The sequence below is a fragment of the Excalfactoria chinensis genome, chromosome 2 (genome assembly GCF_039878825.1).
Source record: "Excalfactoria chinensis isolate bCotChi1 chromosome 2, bCotChi1.hap2, whole genome shotgun sequence".
In the NCBI taxonomy this organism is placed as follows: domain Eukaryota; kingdom Metazoa; phylum Chordata; class Aves; order Galliformes; family Phasianidae; genus Excalfactoria; species Excalfactoria chinensis.
In genome coordinates, this window is record NC_092826.1 from 28,373,167 (window position 1) to 28,400,792 (window position 27,626).

Consider the following 27,626-nt stretch of genomic DNA (forward strand, 5'->3'; position numbering starts at 1 on the left):
AACAGCAAAAACTCCACTTTAACAGCGACTGAGTCGCCACGACTCGGCACAGCTGACGCTCCGCCTCCTGCCCTCTTCCATTGGCTCTTCGGCTTCATCCTTTGTCGCTTAATTTGCTCCGTGGCCTGTCAATCAACCATCCCCGCGGCGCGAATGTTACCCTGGTAGCCGTTCTAACGCGTCATCTCTATGCCCGAAGGTACTTCCTGTGCGGCCGCTCTAGGCGCTCACCTGTGGCATCTATCTCCTATGCTGCCGCCTCTCTAGGCAGTTGGAGCCAGCTCTGTGACCCGGCGGGGCGGGCTCGTAGGACGCTGTCCTTGGAGGCAGCCGAGTGGCGGTCCCAGCGGGGCCTCCGTCCGTGCTGGCCTTCGCTAGGAGGCCTGGGACAGAGCCGCAGAGGCCGTGCTGCCCGGGCCCCGCGGCGCAGGTCAGTCGGGGCGCGGGAGGGTCCGGCACGGGGTGGCTCTTGGGCCGGGTAAGCTCGGGGCCGGTGTCTGCTGGGGTCGGCCCCAGGCCCTTCTTGTAAACACTTCTCGTAATGGCCTCTCTGAGCCTTGCAGTTCCGTGAGTCCCATTGGTGTTCTTTCTGTGCTGCTTGCCTCGCTGCACAAGGAGGCTGTGAGTCTTCCAGCTAGGCCGAAAGTGTAAAATAAGAGAGGAGTGAGCCTTAAAACATGTTCTGTGGAGGGGACAGACCGCACTTTGAATTTTGGCAGAGATGGGTTTTTCATCTGGGTTGTTATGTTGGTGTCAGTTGAAATTGCAAAAGATTTATAGAAGACTTTCCTGTAACTATGATATACTTCAGTTCATGGCTGTTCTTTGCTGGGGGTGATAGTAAATCTTTTCCACATTTTTTTTTTAACCCAGTCTTGTGCAGCCTGCTAGCATTTAGTTGCCAACCAATGGCTTCTCCCAAAACTAATGCAGGTTTAGTCTGAATAGTCAAGTTATTTTGGCAGGAAGATGAATTCCAGTGCATGATACAGTTACTGCTGTGAACCAGAGAACTGTATATTTCTTTCCATCCAGATTTCTTGTATCGCCATCTGACTGCTGGCAGGAGGGAACAGTTCATAAGGGTCAAAGGTTGAAGTATGGCCACTAGCTTTGTAAAAGCTGATTCCAGTAAAATAAAATAAAACAAACTGTTAATTCTAATTATTTCTATTGCTGTTTTCATTCTTTACTCAGAGGTATTCTATCAGTGCTTTCTTCTACAGATGTTTTCTCTCTTTATATCTCGGTTTCATCTGAACAATTTTTCATCTTCTGCAGGGAGTCATCATCACTAGTTTATCTAATGAATGGGTTAGCAGGAAAACAGCTGAGGAAAGCATCATTGCTGGGATATGAGTTAGAACAGAAAGAAACTATTGAAGGGAGTAACAGTTCACACCTCTGAATTCTCTTGTTTAAATCTGTTCATGGGGCATGAAGTCATCAATTTCAGTTACTTGATCAGGAGTGCAGAGGATAACTTCACACCTATGGGATCTATAAATGAAATCTCTAGAAGATTTTTTCCATATTTTTTTTGTAAAAGCGGAATAGACCAGTAAGGCACATAATGTCAAGAGCATTGGAGGGATTTGACACTTACACTTTAGTGTTATGGAAATAGATGACTGTCATTATTAGAACACCTGCTTTGACAGCTAATGCTCTTATAGGAATACTTTTTGGAATTAAAAAGCCATATTATCTGTATATCCCATTTTGGGGAGAGTATTTCACCACTTAGATCTCTTCTGATGTTTGTGGACGGTGCTGTTCATGACATATTATGCCACAAATATGCTAGTTCAGAATAAATTCAATTTCTGAAAAGAACTTAAATCCTACTAATATCTTACTATCTTATGTTATAGTAATACTTTGAAAATAATACTTTTACTGCTGAAAGTTGTTAGAAGGTCATCTACCTGTGCAAATCTATTATTAAGAAAGAGCACTGTCATTGTTTGTATTTCTGATAGTGTTTTAATAGTTTGTGCATTTACACTTTAATTACACTCTAAGCAGCTGAAATAAGTTTTGAATAGAGTTTTGCCTTTACTTCTAAACCATTTAGTTTTTTCCTGACGTGATCCAAATGAGTGTTTTTTTCTTATTGAGGTCACCCTTTCTAGAGCTTAGATGGAGAAAAATAATTTCCATTAAAACCTCAGTGAAAATTCTAAAGTTGACGTAAGTGGGTAAACAGTTTAAAATCAGACATATAATTGAACGGCTAAATTTCTTTCATTTGTGTTAAACATGTTTTGAAACTGTGAAGTAATGCTGGTAAAATAAGACACTTCCAAATGAACTCATATTCTGGTCTCTCAAACCTGTTTTTAGAAACACTTAGAACAGCACGAGCGCATAAAATACCATCCTTTGAACTTAGTTAAGAAAAGTTTAATCTTTCAGATAATGGACCTTCAGATGCTATGTGAATGCTTTCACCAATTAAAAGACTGTCAGGTCATGTGAATGATATGCCCCATTTAATGTTGGGGGATTAATGAGGATTAAACTATCTGTAGAAAACAAGAATTTAAGGATTCAAACACTTATCAATGAAGTAAAACTGATTTAATTTCATTGTGTAAGGAGAACTGTTTATTTACAGATGATTATTTATAAATGAATGCAATCATTATAGAATCATAGAATTACCCAGGTTGGAAAAGACCTTGAAGATCAAGTCCAACTGCAGCCTAACCAGTACCCTACCTATAAAAATCCTCCACTAAATCATATCCCCGAGGACAGCATCCAAAAGGCTCTTAAACACATCCAGGGATGGTGATTCAACCACCTCCCTGGGGAGTCTATTCCAGTACTTAACTACCCTTTCTGTAAAGAAGTGGTTCCTAATATCCAACCTAAACTTGCCCTGGCGCAACTTGAGGCCACTTCCCCTCGTCCTGTCACTTGTCACTAGTGAGAAGAGACCTGCCCCACTCTCACTGTGAGAACCTTTCAAGTACTGGAAGAGAGCAATAAGGTCTTCCCTCAGCCTCCCCAGACTAAACAGCCCCAGCTTCCTCAGCCTCTCCTCGTAGAGCTGATTCTCCAAGCCCTTCACAAGCCTCGTTGCCCTTCTCTGGACCTGCTCCAGTACCTCCATGTGTTTCCTGTGCTGAGGTCCCCAAAATCGAACCCAGTACTCGAGGTGAGGCCTCACCAATTAATGGCTTTGTTGGCTGGTAAACTGTAATGTAATTTATTAGATTAATTAGATTAATCAATATTAGATTAATATGTGTAGATAAAGTGATCTGATTTGCTAGATTCACTTCCAGCTATTGAGCATTCTAAAAATTCTAAATGGAGCAAAATCAACTAGTCTGGTAAAATAACTGCTTTTGAGTGTCTAACTTTGTTTCATTCCGAACTGAATGTCTTTTGAGCAAGGAGAGTGCTAGTGAAGTAATTTTTTGTTGTTGTTTGCTTGAGAGGTCTGTGCCTTTATCTCCTTTAGGACATATATATATATATATATATGTGTGTGTGTGTGTGTGTATATATATAATTTTTCCTCCTGAGTCTGTACATGTCACTTCTTTTTGTTATTGAAGGAAGCGACTCACAGAAAAGCTTTGATACTTACTGTGATTCAGGACATGTAGGAAGCAAATGTTTCTTTGATAGACTAAATAAAACTCAATTAAAACTTGCAAACAGTTATTGATAATATATAAAGACTTCCTTAGACACTTTGTAGAATGGAATGGGAAAGGTAATTTCTATACTCCTGAAGATTTTTGACACTGTTCGTAATCTGAGGACCTCCGTTTGTGGTTTTGACATCAAATGCTGTGGTGCAAGTCAAGAAAAACATTTGATCTTCTCCAGTGTTTTATCTCTCATAGTCTTTTATAGTGACAGTTCTGAAAACTGCTGTAGATTGCAGCAACTCGTCAAACAATTGGGAAGGAAAGAATGAAGCACGTTTGCCTACAGAGTATCAATATCATATCTCTGTATAGCAATCAATATAGATTATGTATATATTGTAAAATGAATAAAGATGTAGATAATTGAGGGAGAAGGAATGATGTCTTGTAATCGGGTTATCTAGATTTATCCGTGATAGAGGCTGCTGCCCCTAGAAGGGGAGAAATGAACAAAAACAACGGCAGCAATCTAAGGAAAGAAATTATTTTACTAAATACGAGACACAATATGATACAATATAACTACAACTACTATATCAAACAAGGCAGAGAAAAAAGAAAGAGAGAAAAAGAGTCCCGGAGAACCGGGGGCCTACTGCAATCTCTAGGCGACAGGCTGGAACGTTGCTGATAGAGCGAGACAGCAGGGATGGAGCGCTCCAAAGCGAAAGACAGGGCGAAAAGAGGGACGTTCCAGCCTGGGAGCGAGATTATATGTGTGTCCTCCTCCTCTGGTGATTCATCTCTGGCCGCGTTGTCCCCTGGGATATGTAGTTTCCTCCAAGGGCTGAGTACTCGGGATGCTGCCATTCCACAGATCTGGAGCATGAACCTTCCACACTTCCACATACCCTCTGTTACACTTCCACATACCCTCTGTTACACTTCCACATACCCTCTGTTACACTTCCACATACCCTCTGTTACACTTTCTTATACCACCAAAACAGTTCATACCGCACATGATGTCATGATGTAGAATATTGACAGCACAAAACCATGACATTCCACCCCTTATTCTACATTATTACATCATGGTTACACAGATACATGGAATTACTGACTGCACTCCCCCAGCATCAATTTGCCCTGTGGTACACACTGAACATCCCCATCCTTCTGCATCACCCACCAGGTGCACCCAGGTCCCTGGGCAAAAACAGTTCCACGGACAGGTTTGCCATTTCCAGAGGCTGGAAGGACCCAAACAGCTTTTCCCAACATACTCTTCACATGCACAACAGGGACTTTATCTCCTTCTATGGTGTGTAGGGGACTAGATCGGCTAGGACCATCGCGATTGACAGATCCTCTAGTATTGACCAACCAAGTGGCTTCTGCCAGGTGCTTCTCCCAGTGCTTAAATGTTCCACCACCCATTGCTTTCAACATCGTTTTTAATAACCCATTATATCGTTCAATTTTACCAGAGGCTGGTGCATGGTAGGGAATATGATAAATCCATTCAATGCCGTGCTCTTTAGCCCAAGTATTTATAAGTGAATTTTTGAAATGTGTCCCATTATCAGATTCAATTCTTTCTGGGGTGCCATGCCGCCACAGGACTTGTTTCTCAAGACCCAATATGGTGTTTCGAGCGGTGGCATGGGGTACTGGATATGTTTCAAGCCACCCAGTGGTTGCCTCTACCATGGTAAGCACATAGCATTTACCACTGCGAGATCGTGGCAAGGTGATATAATCAACCTGCCACGCCTCCCCATATTTATACTTCTGCCATCGCCCTTCCTCCCAGAGAGGTTTCATCCTCTTGGCTTGTTTGATTATAGCACACGTTTCACAATCATGAATAATTTGCGCAATAGTGTCCATAGTTAAGTCCACCCCTCGGTCTCTGGCCCACTTATATGTTGCGTCTCTTCCTTGATGGCCCGAGGTCTCATGGGCCCATCGAGCTAGAAATAGTTCGCCCTTATTCTGCCAGTCCAAGTCAATTTGAGCCACCTCAATTCTGGCTGCTTGATCTACTTGGTGGTTATTTTGTTGTTCCTCTGTTGCTCGACTCTTGGGCACGTGGGCATCTACATGACGCACCTTTAGGGCCATATTCTTTGTTCGGGCAGCGATGTCCTTCCATAGTTCAGCGGCCCAAACAGGTTTACCCTTCCGCTGCCAGTTGTTTCGTTCCCATTGCTGCAGCCATCCCCATAAGGCATTGGCCACCATCCATGAGTCAGTATAGAGGTAAAGCACTGGCCATCTCTCCCGCTCAGCAATGTCTAGGGCCAGCTGGACAGCCTTTACCTCTGCGAATTGGCTCGATTCTCCTCTTCCTTCTGTGGCCTCTGCAACTTGTCGTGTAGGGCTCCACACAGCAGCCTTCCATCTGCGATGTTTCCCAACAAGGCGGCACGATCCATCAGTGAACAGGGCAAAATTCTTTTCGTTTTCCGGAAGTTCATTGTATGGTGGGGCCTCTTTGGCGCGTGACACCTCTTCTGCTGGTGATGTTCCAAACCTTTTACCTTCAGGCCAGTCCATGATCACCTCTAAAATTCCTGGACGATTGAGGTTCCCCATTCTTGCTCGATGTGTAATCAAGGTAATCCACTTGCTCCAGGTGACATCGGTAGCATGATGGGTGGAAGGAACCTCCCCTTTGAACATCCAGTTCAGCACTGGCAGTCGAGGTGCCAGGAGGAGTTGTGTTTCAGTTCCAACTACTTCGGAAGCAGCCCGAACCCCCTCATATGCGGCTAAGATCTCCTTCTCAGTTGGAGTGTAGCACTCTTCAGACCCCTTATATGCTCGACTCCAAAATCCCAGGGGTCGGCCTCGGGTCTCTCCTGAGGCTCTTTGCCACAAACTCCAAGTGGGACCTTTCTCTCCAGCAGCAGTGTAGAGGATGTTCTTTACATCCTGTCCCGTCCGTACTGGCCCCAAGGCCACGGCACGGGCTATCTCTTGTTTTATCTGCTCAAAAGCCTGCTGCTGCTCAGGGCCCCATGTGAAATTGTTCTTTTTCCGCGTTACGTGATAAAGGGGGCTTACAATGAGGCTGTAGTTTGGAACGTGCATCCTCCAAAAGCCCACCACACCCAGGAAAGACTGTGTCTCTTTCTTGTTAGTTGGTGGAGACATGGCAGTGATTTTGTCGATCACATCTGCTGGGATGTGACGACGTCCATCCTGCCACTTGATACCTAGGAACTGAATTTCCTGGGCAGGCCCTTTTACTTTGCTTCGCTTAATAGCAAAGCCGGCTTGTAGAAGAATGTGAATTATTTGCTTTCCTTTTGTAAAAACTTCCTCTGCTGTATTGCCCCACACAATAATGTCATCAATATACTGCAGGTGTTCGGGAGCACCACCTTGTTCCAGCACAGTTTGGACCAGTCCATGGCAAATGGTTGGACTGTGTTTCCACCCCTGGGGCAAACGGTTCCAAGTATACTGAATACCCCTCCAGGTGAAGGCAAACTGTGGCCTACATTCTGCAGCCAAAGGAATGGAGAAGAAGGCATTAGCAATGTCAATGGTGGCATACCATTTGGCTGCTTTTGACTCCAGCTCGTATTGGAGTTCCAACATGTCTGGCACAGCAGCACTCAGTGGAGGTGTTACCTCATTCAGGCCACGGTAGTCTACAGTTAGCCTCCATTCTCCACTGGCTTTACGCACTGGCCATATGGGGCTGTTAAAAGGGGAATGAGTTCTACTGATCACTCCCTGATTCTCCAGCTGACGAATCAAATCGTGAATGGGGAGCAAGGAATCCCTGTTAGTGCGGTACTGCCGTCTATGTACTGTCTTTATAGCAATTGGTACTTGCTGTTCTTTCACTCGTAGCAGCCCCACAACAGACGGGTCCTCTGACAGGCCAGGCAAAACAGACAGCTGCTTAATATTGTCTGTATCTACAGCAGCTATTCCAAAGGCCCATCGATAGCCCTTAGGATCCTTGAAATGCCCCCTTTTGAGGTAATCAATACCCAGTATACATGGAGCCCCTGGACCAGTCACAATAGGATGTTTCTGCCAGTCTTTACCAGTGAGACTTATTTCGGCTTCTAACACAGTCAACTCTTGAGAGCCCCCAGTCACTCCAGAAATATGGATTGGTTCTGTCCCTTCATGACTGGAGGGCATTAGAGTGCACTGTGCGCCAGTATCCACCAGTGCCTTATATTCCTGTGGTTCCGATGTGTCAGGCCATCGAATCCACACAGTCCAATAAATTCTATTATCCCTGTCCCTCCCCTGACTGAGGGTAGGGCCCCTCTATTGGTTACCTGTGATAACCGGAGCAGCTCTACTGGTGGTTGGTCTATTCTGTAGTTCTCTCACCCGTGCTCGCAGTACAGAAGTAGGCTGGTTATGCCACTTCCTCATGTCCTCTCCACAGTCACGTAGGTAGCGCCACATGGAAACACGTGGTGGAATTGTACTGTTATTCCTTGCTCGAGCTGGGAAGCGTGTGCGTCTAATTGCCGAGACTTCTGATCTTACAGGTGAGGAGTAGTGTTCATCACCTTTAATTAGTTTGATCAGTTCCTTTAATAGACTTCCTTGATCGTTCTGATCTTCATTGGACACTGCTGATACCTGTATGGGTTTGTCACGATTGGTCAATGGAAATAGTTTCTCGTGCATCTCATCCAGCCGGTCTTTTACTTGTGAGATGGCAGAAATAGTGGCGGTGTACAGTGGGGACAACTGATGTTCGAAGTATTGAAGTGTCCTAATCAGTTCACTAACTTCGGGCCTTCTGTTGTGGTCCACATATTCTTTACACGTTGTTGCCAGTGATGACGCGTATTTCTCTGGTGCTGTACTTGTAAGTTTCTGCCATATGTCAGGATCGGTCTTCACATTCTCAGGATCACGTTCGTTTAAATTCGCAGGGTTGTACAACAGTTCCACCATGGCCATTTCCCTCAGATACTGGATACCACTTTGGATTGTATCCCATTTAATAACGTTAAGCTTCAAAGCTGCCTTGTAGGGGTGCCTTACTTTCACGGCTGCTAAGAGTCGCTCCCAGAGGGTGGCATCTTCATCTGAACATCTGCTAATCTCTCTGTCGATAGCTGTGTCTCCGGAAATGTTTCCTAGCTGGCGTGCCTCATTACCATCTAGTGACAGGCTGTGGGCCCCGTTGTCCCAGCAGCGAAGCAACCAGGCAAGGATACCTTCGTTTTGACGCCGTATGAACTCCTTTCTTGAGCCTTGGATCTCAGTCAGCTTTAGAGGTCGACGATAAACAATTTCCTCCTCATCAGCCTCTTCTTCACGCCTCTTAGTCTTTCTTTTTGCCTTTCTCGGTGCCGATCCAGACGAGGTACCTTCTTCTGCTTCCTCTTCTTCTGCTCCTCCTTCTCTTCGTTCTAGACGCGTGGACACCCGTCTCCATTTCTTGCCTTCCACAGGGGCAACTGATATTGCTACTGATGCCTCCCGTGACTGATTAGAGTCGACCTGGATATTATCTTTGTTGGTCTGAATCTCAGATCGGAAACTCTCTCTCTCCAGAATAGTATTATACAGAGCACGGTATGCGTAAGCCAAACCCCAAATAATGTTTACCTCCTTAGATTTCTGACCCAAGTACTCACTTAATTTCTCAGGGTCCCTCAGGTGTTCAATAGTGAAATCCCACGACACTGCGGGTCCCCACGCTTCTAAGATCTTTCCTAAACCTTTCCATATTCCCTGCCAGTCAGCATTCTCTGGTTTTGGAGGAGACTTCTGCATAGAACGAATGTATAGGAATACATATACATTCACTGATATTGATAACATGAACATGAGTATGAGACCAAGAATTAATATTACCTCGGCTGTTGAAAAGCGTACGACAATCTGAGAGTACAGCCTGTACACTGGATTGAACATCGTGGTGTCTGTTAAATTAGCTATTCCATCTGGAATGTATGTGCCGACAATTAAATTATACCACACTGCATATAAGTACCAGGCAGGTGTCTCCATCACGGTTCTTATTAGGTTATATAGATACAGAATTCCGCAAAAAGAAAGCACGTATGGACAATATGTTGAGAGGATCATGATTGCTTTCAATCCCCTAAACAGAGCGACTGGAATGAAGAGTGGGTTCATAGCTGATAGTAGCTAGCAGGCCCTGTGAAAGTCAGAGCTAACTAGCTGTGCTCTGAGAGAGCAAGAAATCTCTTTGTTTTCTTTACAAAAGCAAGATAGTAATGCTCAGAGTGAGCAGCTAGCTCAGACTGTTGACAGTTCGTCTGGAATTTCAAGGTCACGCTCTCAGTGAGCAGCTATGAAAAAATAACACTCCTGTAACAAAGCTTTTAGAGAGCAAAAAGAGAGTTGTTCTGGAAGCTAAAAAAGCAGCAGATCTAATCGAATCAGATTGCCCGCATTCTCCACCAAGATAATGTAATCGGGTTATCTAGATTTATCCGTGATAGAGGCTGCTGCCCCTAGAAGGGGAGAAATGAACAAAAACAACGGCAGCAATCTAAGGAAAGAAATTATTTTACTAAATACGAGACACAATATGATACAATATAACTACAACTACTATATCAAACAAGGCAGAGAAAAAAGAAAGAGAGAAAAAGAGTCCCGGAGAACCGGGGGCCTACTGCAATCTCTAGGCGACAGGCTGGAACGTTGCTGATAGAGCGAGACAGCAGGGATGGAGCGCTCCAAAGCGAAAGACAGGGCGAAAAGAGGGACGTTCCAGCCTGGGAGCGAGATTATATGTGTGTCCTCCTCCTCTGATGATTCATCTCTGGCCGCGTTGTCCCCTGGGATATGTAGTTTCCTCCAAGGGCTGAGTACTCGGGATGCTGCCATTCCACAGATCTGGAGCATGAACCTTCCACACTTCCACATACCCTCTGTTACACTTCCACATACCCTCTGTTACACTTCCACATACCCTCTGTTACACTTCCACATACCCTCTGTTACACTTCCACATACCCTCTGTTACACTTTCTTATACCACCAAAACAGTTCATACCGCACATGATGTCATGATGTAGAATATTGACAGCACAAAACCATGACATGTCTGAATCCAATATTAACATTTATCCTGTTGTAGTAGTCTATCATGTAGTATTTCAGAAGTAAAGCATGTAATTACATATTCTTTCTCCAATTTTTCTTACCTTTTACTAATTTTCTTTAATATATTCAAGTCATTTTAAAGCTGTGAAGTTGAAAGAACAGGGAGAGAAAGGAGGGAGAAGATGAAGAGCTGTCTAAAGGAAAACTAGTCAGTTAAACCATGGACAAATCATTCAGCAGTGTCAGAATGTGATGTAAATAGCTTATTACTAATGGTTTGGGTTTTTTTTTTTCTGTGTTGGTTATAATAGCCTACATTTTTCTGGTGTTGCTTTGTTTGTTTTGTTTTGTTTTTAATTCCATAGCGCTGCATTTGCAGTTTTTGTGATTATTTACTGAGATCAGAAATAAACATCATAAGTCTGTCAAACACTGGTAAACTTCAGACATAAACGTGGCGTCATTAAATTAGCTTGTAAACATGATTTGCTCTAATATCAATAAAGAAGCAGACAAGCATGAATAATTTAACACTGAAAAATAACAGAAAAAATGTTCTTTAAGTATTATGAACTTGTTCTGTATTAGCTGTAATTGAAGAATAAGATGTTACAATATCTTTTGTATGTGATTTCTAAAACTTGTTCGATATTTAGTGATTTTTTTTAGTGTTTGTATCTTTGATTAAGATTGTGTAGGTAATATATTTATAATAAGGAAGTTCAGGATGTTTGTTTGTCCCAGTTTAGCTTGCATCACTTCTGAGCTGTCCCTCAGTAGAAAGCAATACAATCTTGTTCTCATTCAGTTAGTTAGTGATACTAGTGCAGTATACAGATAGTGGAAGCAGGGACAGGAGAAGTATAGAGGCATTTGCTGAGCAAGCAGAGATGCAGTTTGTAAATTCAAAGCCTGCCTGGTGCTAAATTTGGTAAGGGAAGCCGAAAGTCACAGACTTCTGTATTGGTGGCAAAAAAGAAAAGGAAAATTGTGAGCCTTCTGCTGAATGAGGTAGAAACCCTGGTGACACATAACATGGAAAAGGTTGAGGTACAGGGTGTTATGTGCTCTTGGCATAACTGAGAGAATACTTGAGCAAACTAACATACCACTGAGTGCTGAGAGACCTGGTTAATGTCACAGTGAGTCTGCTCCCATTTATATAAAAGACAATGGTAACTGGAGAAGTACCTGAGGAGAGGAAGGAGGCTGGTGTCACTCTTGTTTTCAAGAAGAAACCGGGTAGCTGTAGACTCACCAGCCTCACCTTGATCCCTGGAAGTGATCTTGGAAAACATTTTCAGACATATAAAGGTCAAGAAGGTGATCAAGACTAATACACATATATTCACTAAGAGGGACAAAGTCACATGACAGACCTGATAGCTTCCTATGATAAGTTTCTAAGAGAGGGAAGACACCAGTTACGGTCTACCTAGACTTCAGTAAGATTTCTGATGCTGTCTCCCATAATGCCGTCATAGAAAATCTTTTTATGTGTAGACTGGTTGAGCAGACAGAGAGGTGGACTGAAAACTGGCTGAACAGCCAGGCTAAGAGGATGGTGAGCACTGGTGCAAAGTCTGGTAAGCAGTCAATAAGTAACTAGGGGTTTTATAAACCCTAGGGTTTAGTAGTGTGTTAATTTTCATTAACAATCTAGATGATTAGGCAGTGTGCCTTCTGTAATTTTGCAGATGATACCAAACTGGGGGGTGTGGTGGATATACTAGAGGGCTGAGCTGCCATTCAGAGTGGCACCGATATGCTGGATAAATCTCCTGAAAGGAACCTCATCAGTTCAACAGTGTGCAGTCCTGATTACTGAGGGGAGATAATCTTGTGTATGATGAGGGCTAGCCTTCTGGAAAGCAGCTTTGCAGAAAAGTTCTTGTTGAACAGAAGACAACAATATGGTCTTGCATGAAGGTATCATAAAGATATGATAGGTTGAATTAAGTGGAGTATTAGCAGATTGAGGAGGATGGTCAAGGCTGAGCATTTTTTCAGTCTCCTCAACACTGGTAAGGCCAGACCTGGAGTGTACTGTCTCCTTGGCTCCCCAGCCAAAGAAAGATGGGGGAGCTTCCGGTGAGGGTTCAGTGAAGGGCTACAAATGATGTTATGGGGCTGGACCAGTTCACATATGAGGAAAGGTTAAGAGAGCTAGGACTTATAAATCTGGAGAGGAAAAGGTTTAGGATGAAACTCATGGATGCATAGGATGCAAAGAGAGCAGAGCTAGGCTCTTCTCAGTGGTGCCACTGAACCGGACAAGAGGCAGTGGACACAATCTGTAAAGTGGAAATTTCCCTCTGAACTTGAGGGAGGCACTGTGTGAATGATGGAGCACTGGCACAGATTGCCCAGAACTGCTGTGGAGTTGTCTTTTTTGGAGATATTCAAAAGTTGAGTGAAAAAAGTCCTAGGCATCCTGCTCTAGATCTCTCTGTTGTGTTGGACATCGTAAGTTTAAAATAAACGTGCTGATCCCTATCTGCTTTCCCCTATTATTACAAAGTCCAGAATTGTGTTGTTTGCTTTCAATAAATACACAAGTGGTATTTGTCAACCCACTAGTGGAATTTTAAAGAGATATTTTAAGAAATTCAACAGGGGATGTCTCTTTTTATTACTTCAAAATGACAGATTAAAAAACCTCCTTTCCCAGAAGCCTCGAAAGAGGCATGTTTTTCCTTAGCTCACTCAAATCCATCCTATAGGTGTATGTTGTTCCTACACATTATACACTTAGTTCTGTACAAAAGCTAGATAATGTGTGTAATTAGCTGATGTTCATTTGACCAGTTGAAATCTAGAAAATTTTAATGTATATTTCCCCCTAACAGTGATTGGTTTCTAAATGTGAACTTTCCAGGCACAGGATCTGAGTTCACAAAATTTTTAGAACATAGCAAGAGTGGCTTTAAATTTTCAGTGACTTCGCATCCATTGTGTTTATATCAGAGTCTGCCTGGGAAAAAAAAACTGCCTAAAAATGTTCTCTCTGCAAGTGTTTATCTCCACAGTCTCAGTGTCTGCTAATATTGGTCGTGGAACTGGGAAAGAAATAATTCAGGTCCAAATTTTAAGAAAACTTGAAAAACACATTCAAAGATAATATTTAAAAACAGGGTTATTAATTCTATCAACAAAGGAGTAGACAGGAGATATCACAGTAGGGGGCTGGCACAGGGAAAGGGACTTTTTCTGGAAAGGAAATTAACAGACAGCCATGTCTCTGTGGGGCATTACTAAAGCATGAATGGGAATCCATGCCGGAATTGCAGAAAGACTGCGGAGTATGTTAGAGGTGATTGTGTAATAAGGAAGTTGCTATTCTTCCAAGCCCATGATACGTACATGCAGCCCTACTAGTGGATTCTAAAATGCTAATGAAGTTACAGGATTGAAGAGTGTGTGGTGAAAGCATATCAGTCTTCTCACTTGTGCTTAAAGTTACTGTAATTACTAAGTAATAAAACTGTCAAGATTTGGGGACAGTGAATATGTCTAATTTTCCCAACATCTATATTAGTCACTGTATATGCCAAACATTTCAAACTACAGTCATATCAGAGAGGTAAGAGTTGGGAGGAATTGTATAGAATTCCTTATGTAGAGTATCCTCTGACCTGCAAGACTTCATGAGTACAACAGCTGACTTGTATAAGTAATTCTTTTGTTTTAAGTCTCATAAAACAGAAACTAAGTTTTAATTATTCCGATTTACCGTGTTTTCATGTTAGCTTTGCACATTCAACAAATCTGGTTTGTAGACTGAAAGAGCATTTCTGCTAGTTGTATTGGTTTGTTTCTTTTTTTATCTCACAGTGGACTAGTAGCGGATGTGAATGTGATGTTGAGATGCAGAGGCAGCCAGCTTTGTGGTTACCTGTTTATTTCCTGACCCCCCTGCTCTTCTTACTTATACTGAACAGATCTTACCAGATGCTGTGCTCACCTGTTTGTCTACCAAATGTGGAGAAAAACAAATTGAAACAGGATTGTTTTCTTTTACCTTAACATACTAGAACAGTTCAGCATGTTCTAGTTCAGCGTGTTGGTGCTAGTCTATTAGAAAAAGTGGCAATACCTAGTTGAAAGAAGATGGGATGGAGTGACTTAGCTGTTAGGAATCACATCATCTTTCTTTTCTTAAGAACTGGAGTTTAAAAAACTGGTACACAAATGTCGGGTAAAATGCTCTTCATCCTCCCAAATTAATAGTTCTTGCTTCTAGCTAGATCCAATTAATCGTGTTCTGCTATATGAGAACAAAACTTAGAACTGACAGTGAACTGACTTATCTTCCAATTAATGAAGGACCTTGGCTTTAACATAGTGTAAATATGTTGTGGTTTAGTTTTGTATGCAGTATTCCTTTTAGTACAGATGCAGACAAAGGTTAATTATGAGTTAGGTACACATTACTGATTTTGCCATCTCGTCTAGTACATATTTCCAGTAAAAGGTTGAAAGACGTTGTGTTTCTGCTGTGCGGTGTGTGAATCAGCATTGCAACACTTTCATACCACTAAATATTCATAACTGTGCAGTTTGTTTGCATATGTACATAAAAAGCAAGAAAAATGAAATAAAATCTGAGCAATGACTGTTTATGCAAAAAAAAAAAAAAAAAAAAAAGAGGCTAAGGTATGTTTCATGGAAAATTTTGGGGTTCTGTTGCCTGTATTAAATTGTATCTGAGTATGTGGAACAGGCATTGCTTCTGAATCCCTTCACTACATCTTCTCAATCTTCATCCTGGCATTGCCATAACTGTTGGATGATCCATGCAGATCAGAGAGGTAGAAGCAGAACAGAAACAGCAGATCTGTGAAATGGGAATTTAAGCTAGGTAATGTTTTGGGTTTTTTGTTTTTGTTTTGTTTTACTAGTATCAAACGGAAGAAAGATAAGGAGGCTGTAGAAAAGTTGCATAAAATTGGCATTGGCACTGTGCATGAATACATGAGATCCAAAGCCTTTACAACAGTGAGAAAGAAATATTACATAATTCAGTACACATAAGGTCTGCTTTTCAGGTAAGTAACAGTAACCTGCACATGAAGAGTTATGACCATAATTGCCCACAGTGTGCTAGCAACCATTTGTCCATATTCTCTGAACCATTCTGGAAAGGAGCCACATACCTTTGTTACAGTGATTTGTTTTACCTATATAACACAAAGTATGGCACATCTACAAATCCTTCTATCCTTTTCACTTTTACACACGCAGTACCTTAGAGACTTTCATTTATCTGTCCTTATAACAGAACCTCGTATCTTCATCACAAACAAAATCTCTTAAAACACAAGGATCTCCCTGTCATCTGCTGATGTGATCATCAGTGGCTGAGAATTACTTTTGTAGCACAAAGGATTTCTTGCAATAATACTGGTTTAGTCAGAGATGTTGCCCTTTCATTGCATGGGGCTGTTCCTTTCTAGTTAACCATCATAGCCACAGCTCTGTCAAATGCTCCAATTGAACCCTTCATGATTTTGATTTATCAGCAGTAAATGCAAGATAGGTTTCCAGACAATTCTTGTTACCTGCTGCTATTTTTGGAGAAGGAGCATCAATACTGTATAATGGGTATATATTTTGGCTCTCCATCTTACTGATCTGCCTCCAATTGTCATGCAGCTTATTGTGTTAAGGCTTTGAGTTTTGTTAATCATCAAATTAATTGAAAGCAGCAACAGGTAGCTTTAATTTAGTACAGCAGGGAATGGGAATTTACACATGGAACTGATACATCCAGATAGAGATGAGTTTCCAATTTGACATACTAAGGAAAAGGATGACAAAGAAAAGGAAATAGGATGGGGAAGAAGAGGAAATGGGGTATGAGGTAAAGAATAGGAACAGAGGGAACATAGTATATGACTTGTTACATGGTTGTCTTCTTAGTTATTAAATTAAAAATAGGGCCATATACAAAAGATTGGAAAGATGATGTTATCTGTGCTCATTATGTTTCAAGAAATGTAAAAGTACTGTGAACTTTTATTCCCTTAAATGCAACATCACAGACTTCACAAAGTAATAGCTTAAATATTAGTTGTGCAGTAATTAGAAACTCTGATTTAGTTTTAGTTCTTTGCATTTAAGGTATTTTAAGAGTGCTTGATTGACCAAAGATTTTTCTTGAGACCGTGGGAACTCGTAGCATTCAGTATATCTTTAACACAGGCCAATATATTTTCAGTTGCTAGCATTTATTGAGAGAATGTATTGCATTGATACAAGATTTTCAGCTTCCATCAAATACTGACAGAAATGACTGATGTACAGCTTGTAGAAGTGCAGTACTCTCGTACTGCTCTTCATTACTGTTGTATCAATTCTAGCTCTTCTGAACTGGTTTTGATTTTGTGACTTGAAGCCTTAACAATTTGGCTCTGTCAGATTGTTTATGGAAAGATAAGTCAATGAGCTATCGTTATGTTTTCTTGCTGTCTCCGGGCATTCATCAGTTGTTAATCTCTCGTATTCTGTTTTATGAAATCTGAATTTACTGAGTTAAAGTTGGAACAGCAGCCTAGAATTTGAATGTATTTTTGTCTTGTGCTCGGTCTTCTGACATTAAATGTTAATGTTGTGGTTCAATGCTGGTAGACAGTTAAGCACCACACGTGCTCGCATCGCCCCTCCTCAGCGTGACTGGGACAATGGAAGAAAATTAGCAGAATGAAAACTTGAGTGCTTGATATAAAAGTAGCTTAATATGAATATTATAAATAATAATAATAATAAAAAGATGGTCATGCGTGGATTCCAAAGGGCAAAAAGTGTTCTTGATGTCCCATCAGCAAGTGAAGTTCAGTCATATTCTGAATCAGTTGCTTCAGAAGACAAATGCCTTTGTAATGAATGTCTCCCTTTCTCCTTCTCTTTGGCCTCACCCCTACACTTCTGGGCATGATGTCTGTATGGTACTGGGTTATCCTTTTGGTCAGTCTAAGCTGGCTGCATCCCCTTCCAGCCTCTTGCCCACATCCTGTCTACTGACCTTTGTAGGATCTTGCAGAGTCAGTCTGGGTGCTGTGCCAGTGCTGCTCAACAAAGCCAAAGCGTCGGTGCGACATCAACATTTTAGCTCCAAGTGCAAAGCACAGCATTGTATAAGCTCCTGTGTGGAAAGTGAACTACATCCCAGTCAGACCCGATACAGTAGCATTCTAGGATTTGTTACTAGTTGCTTGCTCAAACTCCTTAGTTTAAAAAATAAATAAATAAAAATCACTTCTGTGGGATTCATTCAGTCTTTAGTTACTCAAGAATATCAGAAATAAATAATGTCTCCTGTGATTGCGGTGTGTAGTTTATTTTTCAATTAGTGTTAGTTGTTATTGCAGATAATCAGTTTGTTCTTCACAAAATGACAGCTATTTAGCTGAAGGACGTAGAAATCCAAACAGTAATGTAACCTTTTGTAAGGTTATTTGAAGTACTCTTATGGTTATAAGTTAGTTTTACAGTGATTAAGAAACAGTACAGTTGGGACTCTCCATTAAACTTTGTTCTGAGAATACCTCTCTCTGCTTTTGAGGAGAGAAGGAAATGAGAATTAATGATAAAACTACTGGTGAGGAATCTCAATCTTCATCTCATAGGAAGGATGACAAATTTAGGGAAAAAATTTTAGGTACAATACTGCATGTTTTCAGTTTGTTTATTTTTTTTTTACCCATATAAGCAAACTGGGGAAGCATTGCATGGTGATATTATCAGAATCAAGTTGGAAAATTACAGGGTAACTATCTGTCCTGTCAAAATGAAAAGGCACTAATGAGATGGATGATTGAAGAGAACAGGTACTTAGAAAAGTAACTTATGTTACAAAGTTGAAGAGGGATTGAAAGTTGTTTGTTTTATTTATTTTGTTTTGTGTTGTTTTGTTTTTCTTTGAAGATAAGGTCTAAATCCAAAACACTCTTGGTGAATTAGAGAGAATCTCTGAAGTCAATGAAATGAAATGCAGCACGGGTGAGTTTGGAGCACTGCATATAAAAGGAAAAACTCAGATACATGAATATAAATCAGGAAATAATTACTCAGTAAAATGACAGAAAAGGATCTGAAGATACTGTAGACCTCAATTTACTTATTAACTAAGCTGCTGGGGGAAAAATATATGTATATGTTCTGGAAGATCGTACTAGACATGCTGTAGGAAATGGAATATTGTCTAGTTTGGTAAGTCTGCTATAAGTAGTTGATCTCACCACTTCTTCCTCTTGAGAAAATCCAGGCAAACTAGAAGTTATTTGCCATTGTTGTTATGCTTCTCTTCTGTGAAATGAAAACCATCTTTATTTTTAATAAGAATAATTTATAATGAATGAAGGGGGGAATGGAGGGGGGAAATTTCCCTAATAATGATGATAAAAATTACAAGAACAGGCAGGAGAAGTTCTAGATTGTGCTTTCTCTGTAGTTAAACATCTGTCTATGTATTTCTGAGTCCCCATCCTTGAAGTGCTTTCCGATCCTATCCATCTCTTCAAGAGTACAGTGATCAGACTTTGTGTTTTGGTTGGCCATAAGAGATTATGTAAAATAATTAAATCATGAACTCATTGAGGTGATTAAGATGCTACTTCTTTTATGTTAAATACTGTTTTAAGTTAGAGCAGAAAGGAACAAAGTTGAGTTTTGATTTAATAAAATATATTTTTATTTGGCTTTCATAGAAGTACTTTCTTAAATCATACTTAAAAAATACTATGACACCTATGCATATAATGTGTCTGTCTTTTAAATTTTATGCTAGAAAAATGCGGAATGAGATTCCACTAGTGCTGTGACAGTAGGCACCCTTTGACTACTCATCCATAGTGGAACAGCCCTCTGGAGAAAAAAAATGGCACTCTAGAGATTACTTGGATTTGTGTGTTTCTGCAGGCAAAGTTTACGGACCTGTAAATTCAAATGTGGAATTTTTCTAGGCATAATACATTGACAAATATGCCTGCTGGTAATACATCTCATACTGATAGTCCCAGAACAAGTCAATAATAATGCTTGTATTGATAGCAGCAGTGCAGGGGATGTTACTTGGTATTATAGCTAAAATCCATGTTATCTCTTTAATCATAATTACATTAATATTGGCAGGCTGTTGACAATGCTCACATTACTATTGATAGATTTCTGTCAATAACATGTTAACAAATAAAATATATTCATTTGTAATTTGTACAGTGCTCAATAACAGCATTAACGTATACCAGGAAAAATTCCTGTTTCCTTGGTGATGTGCAATTTTTTGCAGTTGTTGTATGAAGTGTTGTGCTGTACAAGTAGGATTGTTGACAGACAAAACATAGGTTAGTTAAGAAAGAAAAGTTCACATTACCTTTTTTTTTCAGAGGGGTCAGTGGGGGTTCAAACTTTTAGTTCTATTAAGCAATACCAGTGATGGTGTAAAATCAAGAGAGAAAGTGTTAAGTAGTAATCATTAGTGTTTTGTCTTAAGAATTAATTAACAAATTAACAGGCCTGGTTTGTTTTTTATCTTCACCTAATTTTGGGTTGTTCAATTCTGATCATATTAGTTATGTGTGATGCCATTGTGAACTGACTCTGGTCTCTGGTTATTGAATCTACAAATCTGAGTTTTTAAGTTGCCAATAATCTAAAAATAATAAAAGCAGTAAATTCCGACAAACAGGATTGCACGGGCAGGAAACTAGCATCCTTTTGATGGTCTGTTAAGATCACCATAATATGGAGTTTAAATAAAATGAACTGATGCTTAGAGTTTGTGTTTCTGGTATGTTTTAGGAGATAGGACAGATTTCTCATTATTCGTATGGATCAGAATTTGTGAAAACAACAGAAAATGAAAAATCTAACAGAATTTTGAGAGGATGTCATTTAGAGGAAGTACAAACTGAAACATTTTTTAGTTATTTTATAATTATTATCCCTTAAAGAAATGAACATCATAGACACCAAATAGAATGAAAATTCCCTAGAAAATAGGGAAAAAGACAGAATTCATGCATCTTCTCTGAAATAAATAGTTGCTGCTATCCAGATCAGTAGGGCTTTTGGAAATATTTTTCATAGGTGAATATGCATTTCAAATTTCCCCTTGAAATGTTTGTGTTTTTGAAGTAAATAGGTAATGTGTTTCAGGTGGAAAATCTTCTGTATAGGTACAGTAAAATCTTCAATCAGTTCTGAAGCAAGTATAGTCTACAGCACAATTCTTCAGCATGTATGTAACAGTAAGTATGCTAACAAGGGATTATGTGTTAAAGCTATATGGATATAATCTTTAAGTAACTCCCAGGGTCTTGTTAACAGCAATAATCTGTAGCAAACTTGCTGTGCTTAGCAGCAATCAGAAAGACTGGGAACTATGTCCTATTTTATTCCCTAAATTGAGAATTTGTGACTAACTGTTGATCAAAAAGAAAGGTTTTTGTACGTAGTAATGTTATAAGAATAACTTAAAAGATTTTAAAGGAATTTTTTTAGATTTCCTGTTTATGTTTCTGCTTGTCATCCTTCCTTTTTTGTAGTTTGCATAAAAGTGTCTTTGCAGTTGAATAAAAATGCTGCTTAGTAATTCAGGAGCATTAAATGTAACACAAATAGTATATATGCTATTGATTCTAATTTTAGGAAAGGAGACTTGTTGGATTTGGGAAAAACTTGAAGATTGACAAATAATGATTGGATTATTGGTTCAATAGAGGCTTCAATTTTCTGTAAACAAAATATAGTCCCACTCTAACAGTTAAGCTCATTGAAGTTATTTCCTTCTATAAAATGTCAGGGATGTTAATATGTATGTTGCTCTGAAATAAATGCCTTCTATTTGTTTCCATGGAAACTACAACAGATACAGTGAGCACAGTAACACTGTGTGATTGAGCAAGTTCTCAGCTACAGAACCCTGTCTTTCAAATTAGTCACCGCTATTCGCTGTACATTTTCACCACTGGTGAACAAGAGCCTGCATGCAGCACTCAGAAACATCTGTACCAGTGGAGGTTGACCCACTGTCACCATTGCTGAAATGCATGACCCACCAACACAGTGTGCTCACACACAGTGTTTGGTCTCCATAAACATTCAGCAAGTGTCAGTGGTTCTCAGTGGGTGCCATTTTTTCCACATGAAAGCATTCAGTTGCACACCTTGGCTTCATATGGACTTGGAGATATGAGAATACTGGGGGTTGGACTTGATGATCTCTGGAGGTCCCTTCCAACCCCTATGATTCTGTGATTCTGTGAATACTGGTGGGAAGATCCAACCTTGAGTGCCATATCACCAACACCTTCCTCTGATGTCATTGGCCAACACAGTAAAAGATGACGCTTTTACTTCTGGAGCATCCCTCCTACAGAGAGAATCACAAAGCAGTCAATAGCATCTAGCCAGAGCATGAGCTGCATAAGGGGCAACAGAATACTGTGGAGGGGAGGGCACAGTGCAGTGATAATTCTGCCTCTTGCACCCATTCCATGTGCTTGGTTGAATAGATATCCATATGTATTACGTGTTCCATGCACTTGTGCCACTTGGCAAGTAAAATGCAGTGCTCACAGATAGTAATATTTAAAACTATCTTTGCCCATTTAAACATTGTCTTGTGACATGTGCAGTCTGGAGAAATATGCTGAATACTCATGCTGACAAGCTTTCTGATTTTCAATATCTTTAAAAGCTCACTCAAAGCATAAAATAATTTGTGATGCTTTTAATTAGTTTTGCGATAAATATTTGATGTGTCTTGCAAAAGCAAGATCTAATATTCCACAAGTTTAATGTTTTTGTGGGGTTTTTTTGTTCTTCTGTTTTAATAATAATAGTAAAAAAAAAAAAAAAAAAAAGTAAGAAGTAAAATAAGTTTTGTTACTTATTATATACACTAACTATATTTTATATGTGGCCCAAGACAGTTCCTCTTCACTCAGCACAGTCCAGACAAGCCAAAAGTTTGGACACCTATGCTCTAGACAGTCTGTTCTAGTGCTCAAGAAGACAGTTTTTTCCTTACGTCTTGTAGGAATTTCTTATATTGCAAGACATGACCAATTGCCTTTTTCTTCCATTGTGCATCTCACTGAAAGGTTTGACTTAATCTTCTCTGTAACCTTTAGATAGTGGAAGATAACAATTAAATTGCTTTTTTAGCTACCTTATCTTCAAGTTAAACAATCTGAGTTCTTTCAGGCCCTCCTCATATATCATGTATTGGGGCTTCCCAATGATATTAGTGTCTGGACTCTTTTCAGTTTGTTGACATTTCTCTTCTACTGGTGATAGAAAAGAGACAAAACTGGATGCCATTGTAAAGCCAGCACTGCCAAGCAGAAGGGGATAAGTACATCCTTCAGTCTGTCTGCACTCCACCAAGCATTACTGTTTTGAGGGTGCACTGATGACTGTTTCCAGCTTGCTCCCTAACAGGATTTTGGGGTCCTATTTTTCAAAGCAGGCATCCCATCAATCTGTCCCTGGACTATAGTCATATATAGGATTTCATGTGTATTTTGTGAACTGTTGTGCTTCTATGTGTTTGACATATTTTCCTTGAACTTCAGGAGGTCCCTGTTAGGCTATATTGCATTTACTGAGGTAATGGAAAAAAATCTGCAGTTACCCTACTTATCTTATTTATATTTAATCTACAACAGAAGTATCTGATAGCACTTGGAGTAGCGGGAGACAACTGTAAAAAAATGATCGAGCTGATAGCAAATAGTGGATAATGGACATAGAAGTTCTTTGATGAGATGGCTATTTTGAATCCATGTAAGCTTTTGAAGGGGGTTTATATGTGTTGGAAATTGTGTAGAGTGAGAATGAGAGTAACTGAAAGGAATGAAATTAGCAAGAGGGACTGAGGTATTAGAAGAAATGAAGAAGGCATTAGATTTTATGGGCCACAAATAACTAGTGTGAGACAGGAGGGACAGGTTCTAGAGCAGGTGGTTAGTGATTAGGGGTCCTGAAATGGTAGTGAGGTAAGAAATAGAGGGTAGTAGGGTCTATAGTCCACTGAGGCTGAACTCACTGAGAAGTTATGGAGAGGTGCAATAGGGACTGGATTGTTCCTGTGACCGCAAAGTGAAGGAGGTAAGTTGTTGTGGTGATACTGAATAGCACTTTCCAAACAAACATTAGGCCTTATTACAGAAAGGACAAGTGTGTGACATAGGCTTGGTGTACCTTTATATAGTAGCTTGTTGAAGGAGGTTGATGGCCCAGAGTGGGTTGCCTCAGGCTAACTTCAGTCATATTTTGCTTGCTAATAAGGATGGAAGGGTTTCAAAAAATCATGTGGGCTATCTCATGCTCTACCCAAGTATCCAGTTGTAGTTAATTGGAAACCACTGTTGTACCACACATTAAGAAAAAAAATTGTATTTCCTATGAGCTTTGCACAGAATTTTCCTTAAGAATGTTTGTAGGACATATTTCTATAGGCGTAGAAAAAAAAGGATAATGCAAAAAGTGTTGTATACTGGGTTTTGAAACCTTCGGTGCATTATTTCAGGACAAGGTTATTGCTTTGGGGGACTTTTATGTATTCTTAGCAACATTTGCAACCTTTCATGTATAGGGTCCTATACAACCTCATTTATTCAAATTATTTTTGTCTTATAGCAGGTTTTCCTCTTATAGAAATCGAAGCATTTACTTTTGTACTTTCTTCAGAAGATTGTTGTCTATCTGCTATAGGAAAAATCTCCTTTAGAAGCTGAAATACATTGCACTCTATCTGGAATATACCCCTTCTCCTAAATCTGTCTTCTATCCATATTTTTTGTATGTAGTCTGTACATTTTTTAGTATTTCTAAGATTATACTTTAAGCTGTAACTACTGAAGTATTAGTGGACCAATATTTTCTATAATGTTTTTCCATTAAATATCTTTGGGTTTTTTGTGTTTTTTTGTTTGTTTGTTTTTTGTTTTTGTTTTTTATTTATTTATTTATTTATTCTGTTTTAAGGTCCATCTAAGTTTTGCAATTATGCACAGAATTTTTCATTTTTTTTTTTTTTTTTGGTTTACACAATGAAATGTTAGATTTGTAATGTTTTGTGGATATCCAAAGGCGATTACACAGTTCTCCATAACCAAATAAAAATGTTACTGTCAATGAGAAATAGTCTCAGCATAAGTTCTTTTGAGAGGCAAGTGTGTGCTTTTTTGTGCAAGTCATGCTGAAAGGACTTGTGGTAGTTCCTGATAGTATATTAATAACTTAAGAGGCTGTTTTGCTATTCCATGTTTACTCCTGATTTGTTACACTTCTGTTATCTCTAACAATAAAAATAGGTAATGCTCTGTTACGCTAAAATCTATTTGTGTTTATTCCTAGAAAGTTGGGGTTTTTTTTGAGAAGAAATGGCATCCAGCATTGGAAATGAAAAGACTATGAATCGTGTGCTCAGAATAAGTCAACTTGATGCTCTTGAACTAAACAAAGCCCTGGAACAACTAGTGTGGTCCCAGTTTACCAGCTGTTTTCATGGATTTAAACCAGGGGTGTTGGCTCATATTGAACCAGAAGTTAAAGCATTTCTGTGGCTTTTACTGTGGAGATTCACCATCTATTCTAAGAATGCAACTGTGGGACAGGCTATTTTGAATATTCGGTACAAGAATAACTTATCTCAGACAGAGAAATACCAACCTCTGAGCAAACACCAGAAGTTATGGTATCTTATTTTCACTGTTGGTGGAAGATGGCTGGAGGAGAGATGTTACGATTTATTTAGCAATCGCCAACTGCAATCCGTCAACAAAGTCAAGCATTATATTAACTTTGGAGCTGGACTTATTAAACTTTGTGGACTGGTAAATTTTCTGATTTTTCTTCAGAAAGGAACATTTGCAACGCTTACTGAACGCATTCTAGGAATTCGGTCAGTCTTTTGCAAGCCACAAAGTGTTCGCCAGGTGGGATTTGAATACATGAACAGGGAGCTGTTGTGGCATGGCTTTGCTGAATTTCTCATCTACTTGCTACCACTTATTAATGTACAGAAACTGAAACTCAGAATTTGTTCTTGGTGTTTCCCTATTGCCAATCTTTCTAATAGTGATAAAACATCAGCAACTCACTACAAGGTGTGTTCACTGTGTGGGGAATGGCCTACCATGCCACACACCATAGGCTGTTCACATGTTTTTTGTTACTATTGTATTAAAAGTAACTATCTGTTTGATATGTATTTTACCTGTCCTAAGTGTGGCTCGGAGGTACACAGTCTTCAGCCACTGAAATATAAAATTGAAATGACAGAACTGCATGTCTAAGAAGGAGTTTGTTCTGTTCTTTTACTGTATGTGAAATATATTTAAAGATGAATGGGAAAAAAATCAGAAATTTCTGTAAACAGACAGCTTGAAAGACAGCTTTGGAAATTCTTTAAGTCTTTTCTGGTGTTATTTTTTTTACTGAGTAGCGGTGCCAGCTTGCATCTGAAGAAAGGAAAAGGAGTTCACAGTTTCTGCTTTCTCAGACTACTTGATCCCAGTTTGGTACCCCTGTGCTGTCAGTTCTCTTCTTAGATCCATGGTCCAGCAATCTATCACTTCCTAAGTTCATGTTGTATTCTTCTCTCAAAAGTAGATGAGAAGATACTCACTCCACTTTGTGGATTTTCTCAACCTTGTTGTAAAAGCTTCTGCTATTGCCAACGTAGCCATATGGATTTTGTGCACAGGTCATCCTAGTCACACCTACACAATAGCTTTAAATTTGAATATTTAAAATTTGAATTCCCAGTGTAATGCACCACTGAAAGCAAGCTATAAGATGAAGATTTACATCAAATAATTATTAATAGAGTTCATCACATTCAGTCACCACAAGGCATATTCTTTTTCTAACTTGTAATTGCTTTCTTATAAGTAGATGATTAGCTTCAAGTGATCCATTTGTCAACAGACAAAACATTAATTTGTACCCACCCACGATACAACCATCTCCTGATCAAAGTGCTCCTTCTAGATCTTCATGAGACAACAGAACCCATTTTCTCACCTATATGTATCCCTTTGATCTTCAGTGATGCATGTTTGACTGCACCCTGCTTCTTTCCTGTCAAGCTGAAGGACCCAGTCCATCATCTATTGAACGTGGAAGCTTCCTGTGGTAGCTTGCAATTCTTTCTTTGGGTATAGTCAGGTTAGGTGCCAGACCTCAATAATAGCTATGTACCACACAGAAAATAGATCAAGCCCAGATGTGTGTGTGTAGATGTACCAAAAAGATAGGTAACTGTTTCTGTTTTGGAGTTACTACTGTTTGTTGTCTCTGTTGGCTTCATAATGTTTTTATTCCCTTTTTAAGGCTTCATCCACTTACTCTCTTTATGTTTGTTTGTTTCAAATCTGCAGTCCTTTCTTAACAGAAATCTTTACCCAGAAGTATGTCATTAACACACAAACACATTTTGTCCTGCTTTGGCTCTTAGAATTTGTAACTGAAGCAGAATAATGGTATTAATAAAAATGCTGGAAAACTCTTCATATGTTTTGATTTGACTGAGAATTAACAATTATTCCATGTTTTTGAAGTCATTTAGATTAAAGGAGTTGCAGAATGCTGATTCCCAGTTCCCACTAACCACCACTCCATATGCTGTAAAAGAGATCTTGTCTTAAGTAGTATGGAAGACTTGAAAGCAGGAGTTCCAGTGTTCTCCAAAAGAAATTATGGAGTTAGTGTCTGATTTCTGTATTACCTGGAAATATCTATTCATTTTTCAATAAATGTAAGGTGTTATGGGGGAGAGTGGTCTGGACAAAATGGTGAAAATAAGACTTTAAGAAGATGGAGCAAATACAGTCCGTACTGCGGGATTTCCTTCTTTGAGACTAATTGCTATTGTCTGGGATGCATCATTCTTATGAAAACCAAGTTAGCAAATAAAAGATG

General features: G+C 39.7%; 1 protein-coding gene across 2 annotated transcripts; it reads left to right on the top strand.

The window, feature by feature from the left end:
- On the top strand, positions 1 to 27,626 carry PEX2 (peroxisomal biogenesis factor 2). Of its 2 annotated transcripts, none has more exons than XM_072328680.1 (2): positions 1 to 430; positions 25,059 to 27,626. In XM_072328680.1, the coding sequence occupies exon 2, from the start codon at positions 25,085 to 25,087 to the stop codon at positions 25,997 to 25,999; it is 915 nt and encodes a 304-aa protein (XP_072184781.1). In that variant the 5' UTR covers positions 1 to 430; positions 25,059 to 25,084; the 3' UTR covers positions 26,000 to 27,626. The 2 variants fall into 2 exon arrangements, with proteins under 2 accessions (XP_072184781.1, XP_072184782.1); XM_072328681.1 differs by lacking the exon at positions 1 to 430 and adding an exon at positions 15,621 to 15,739.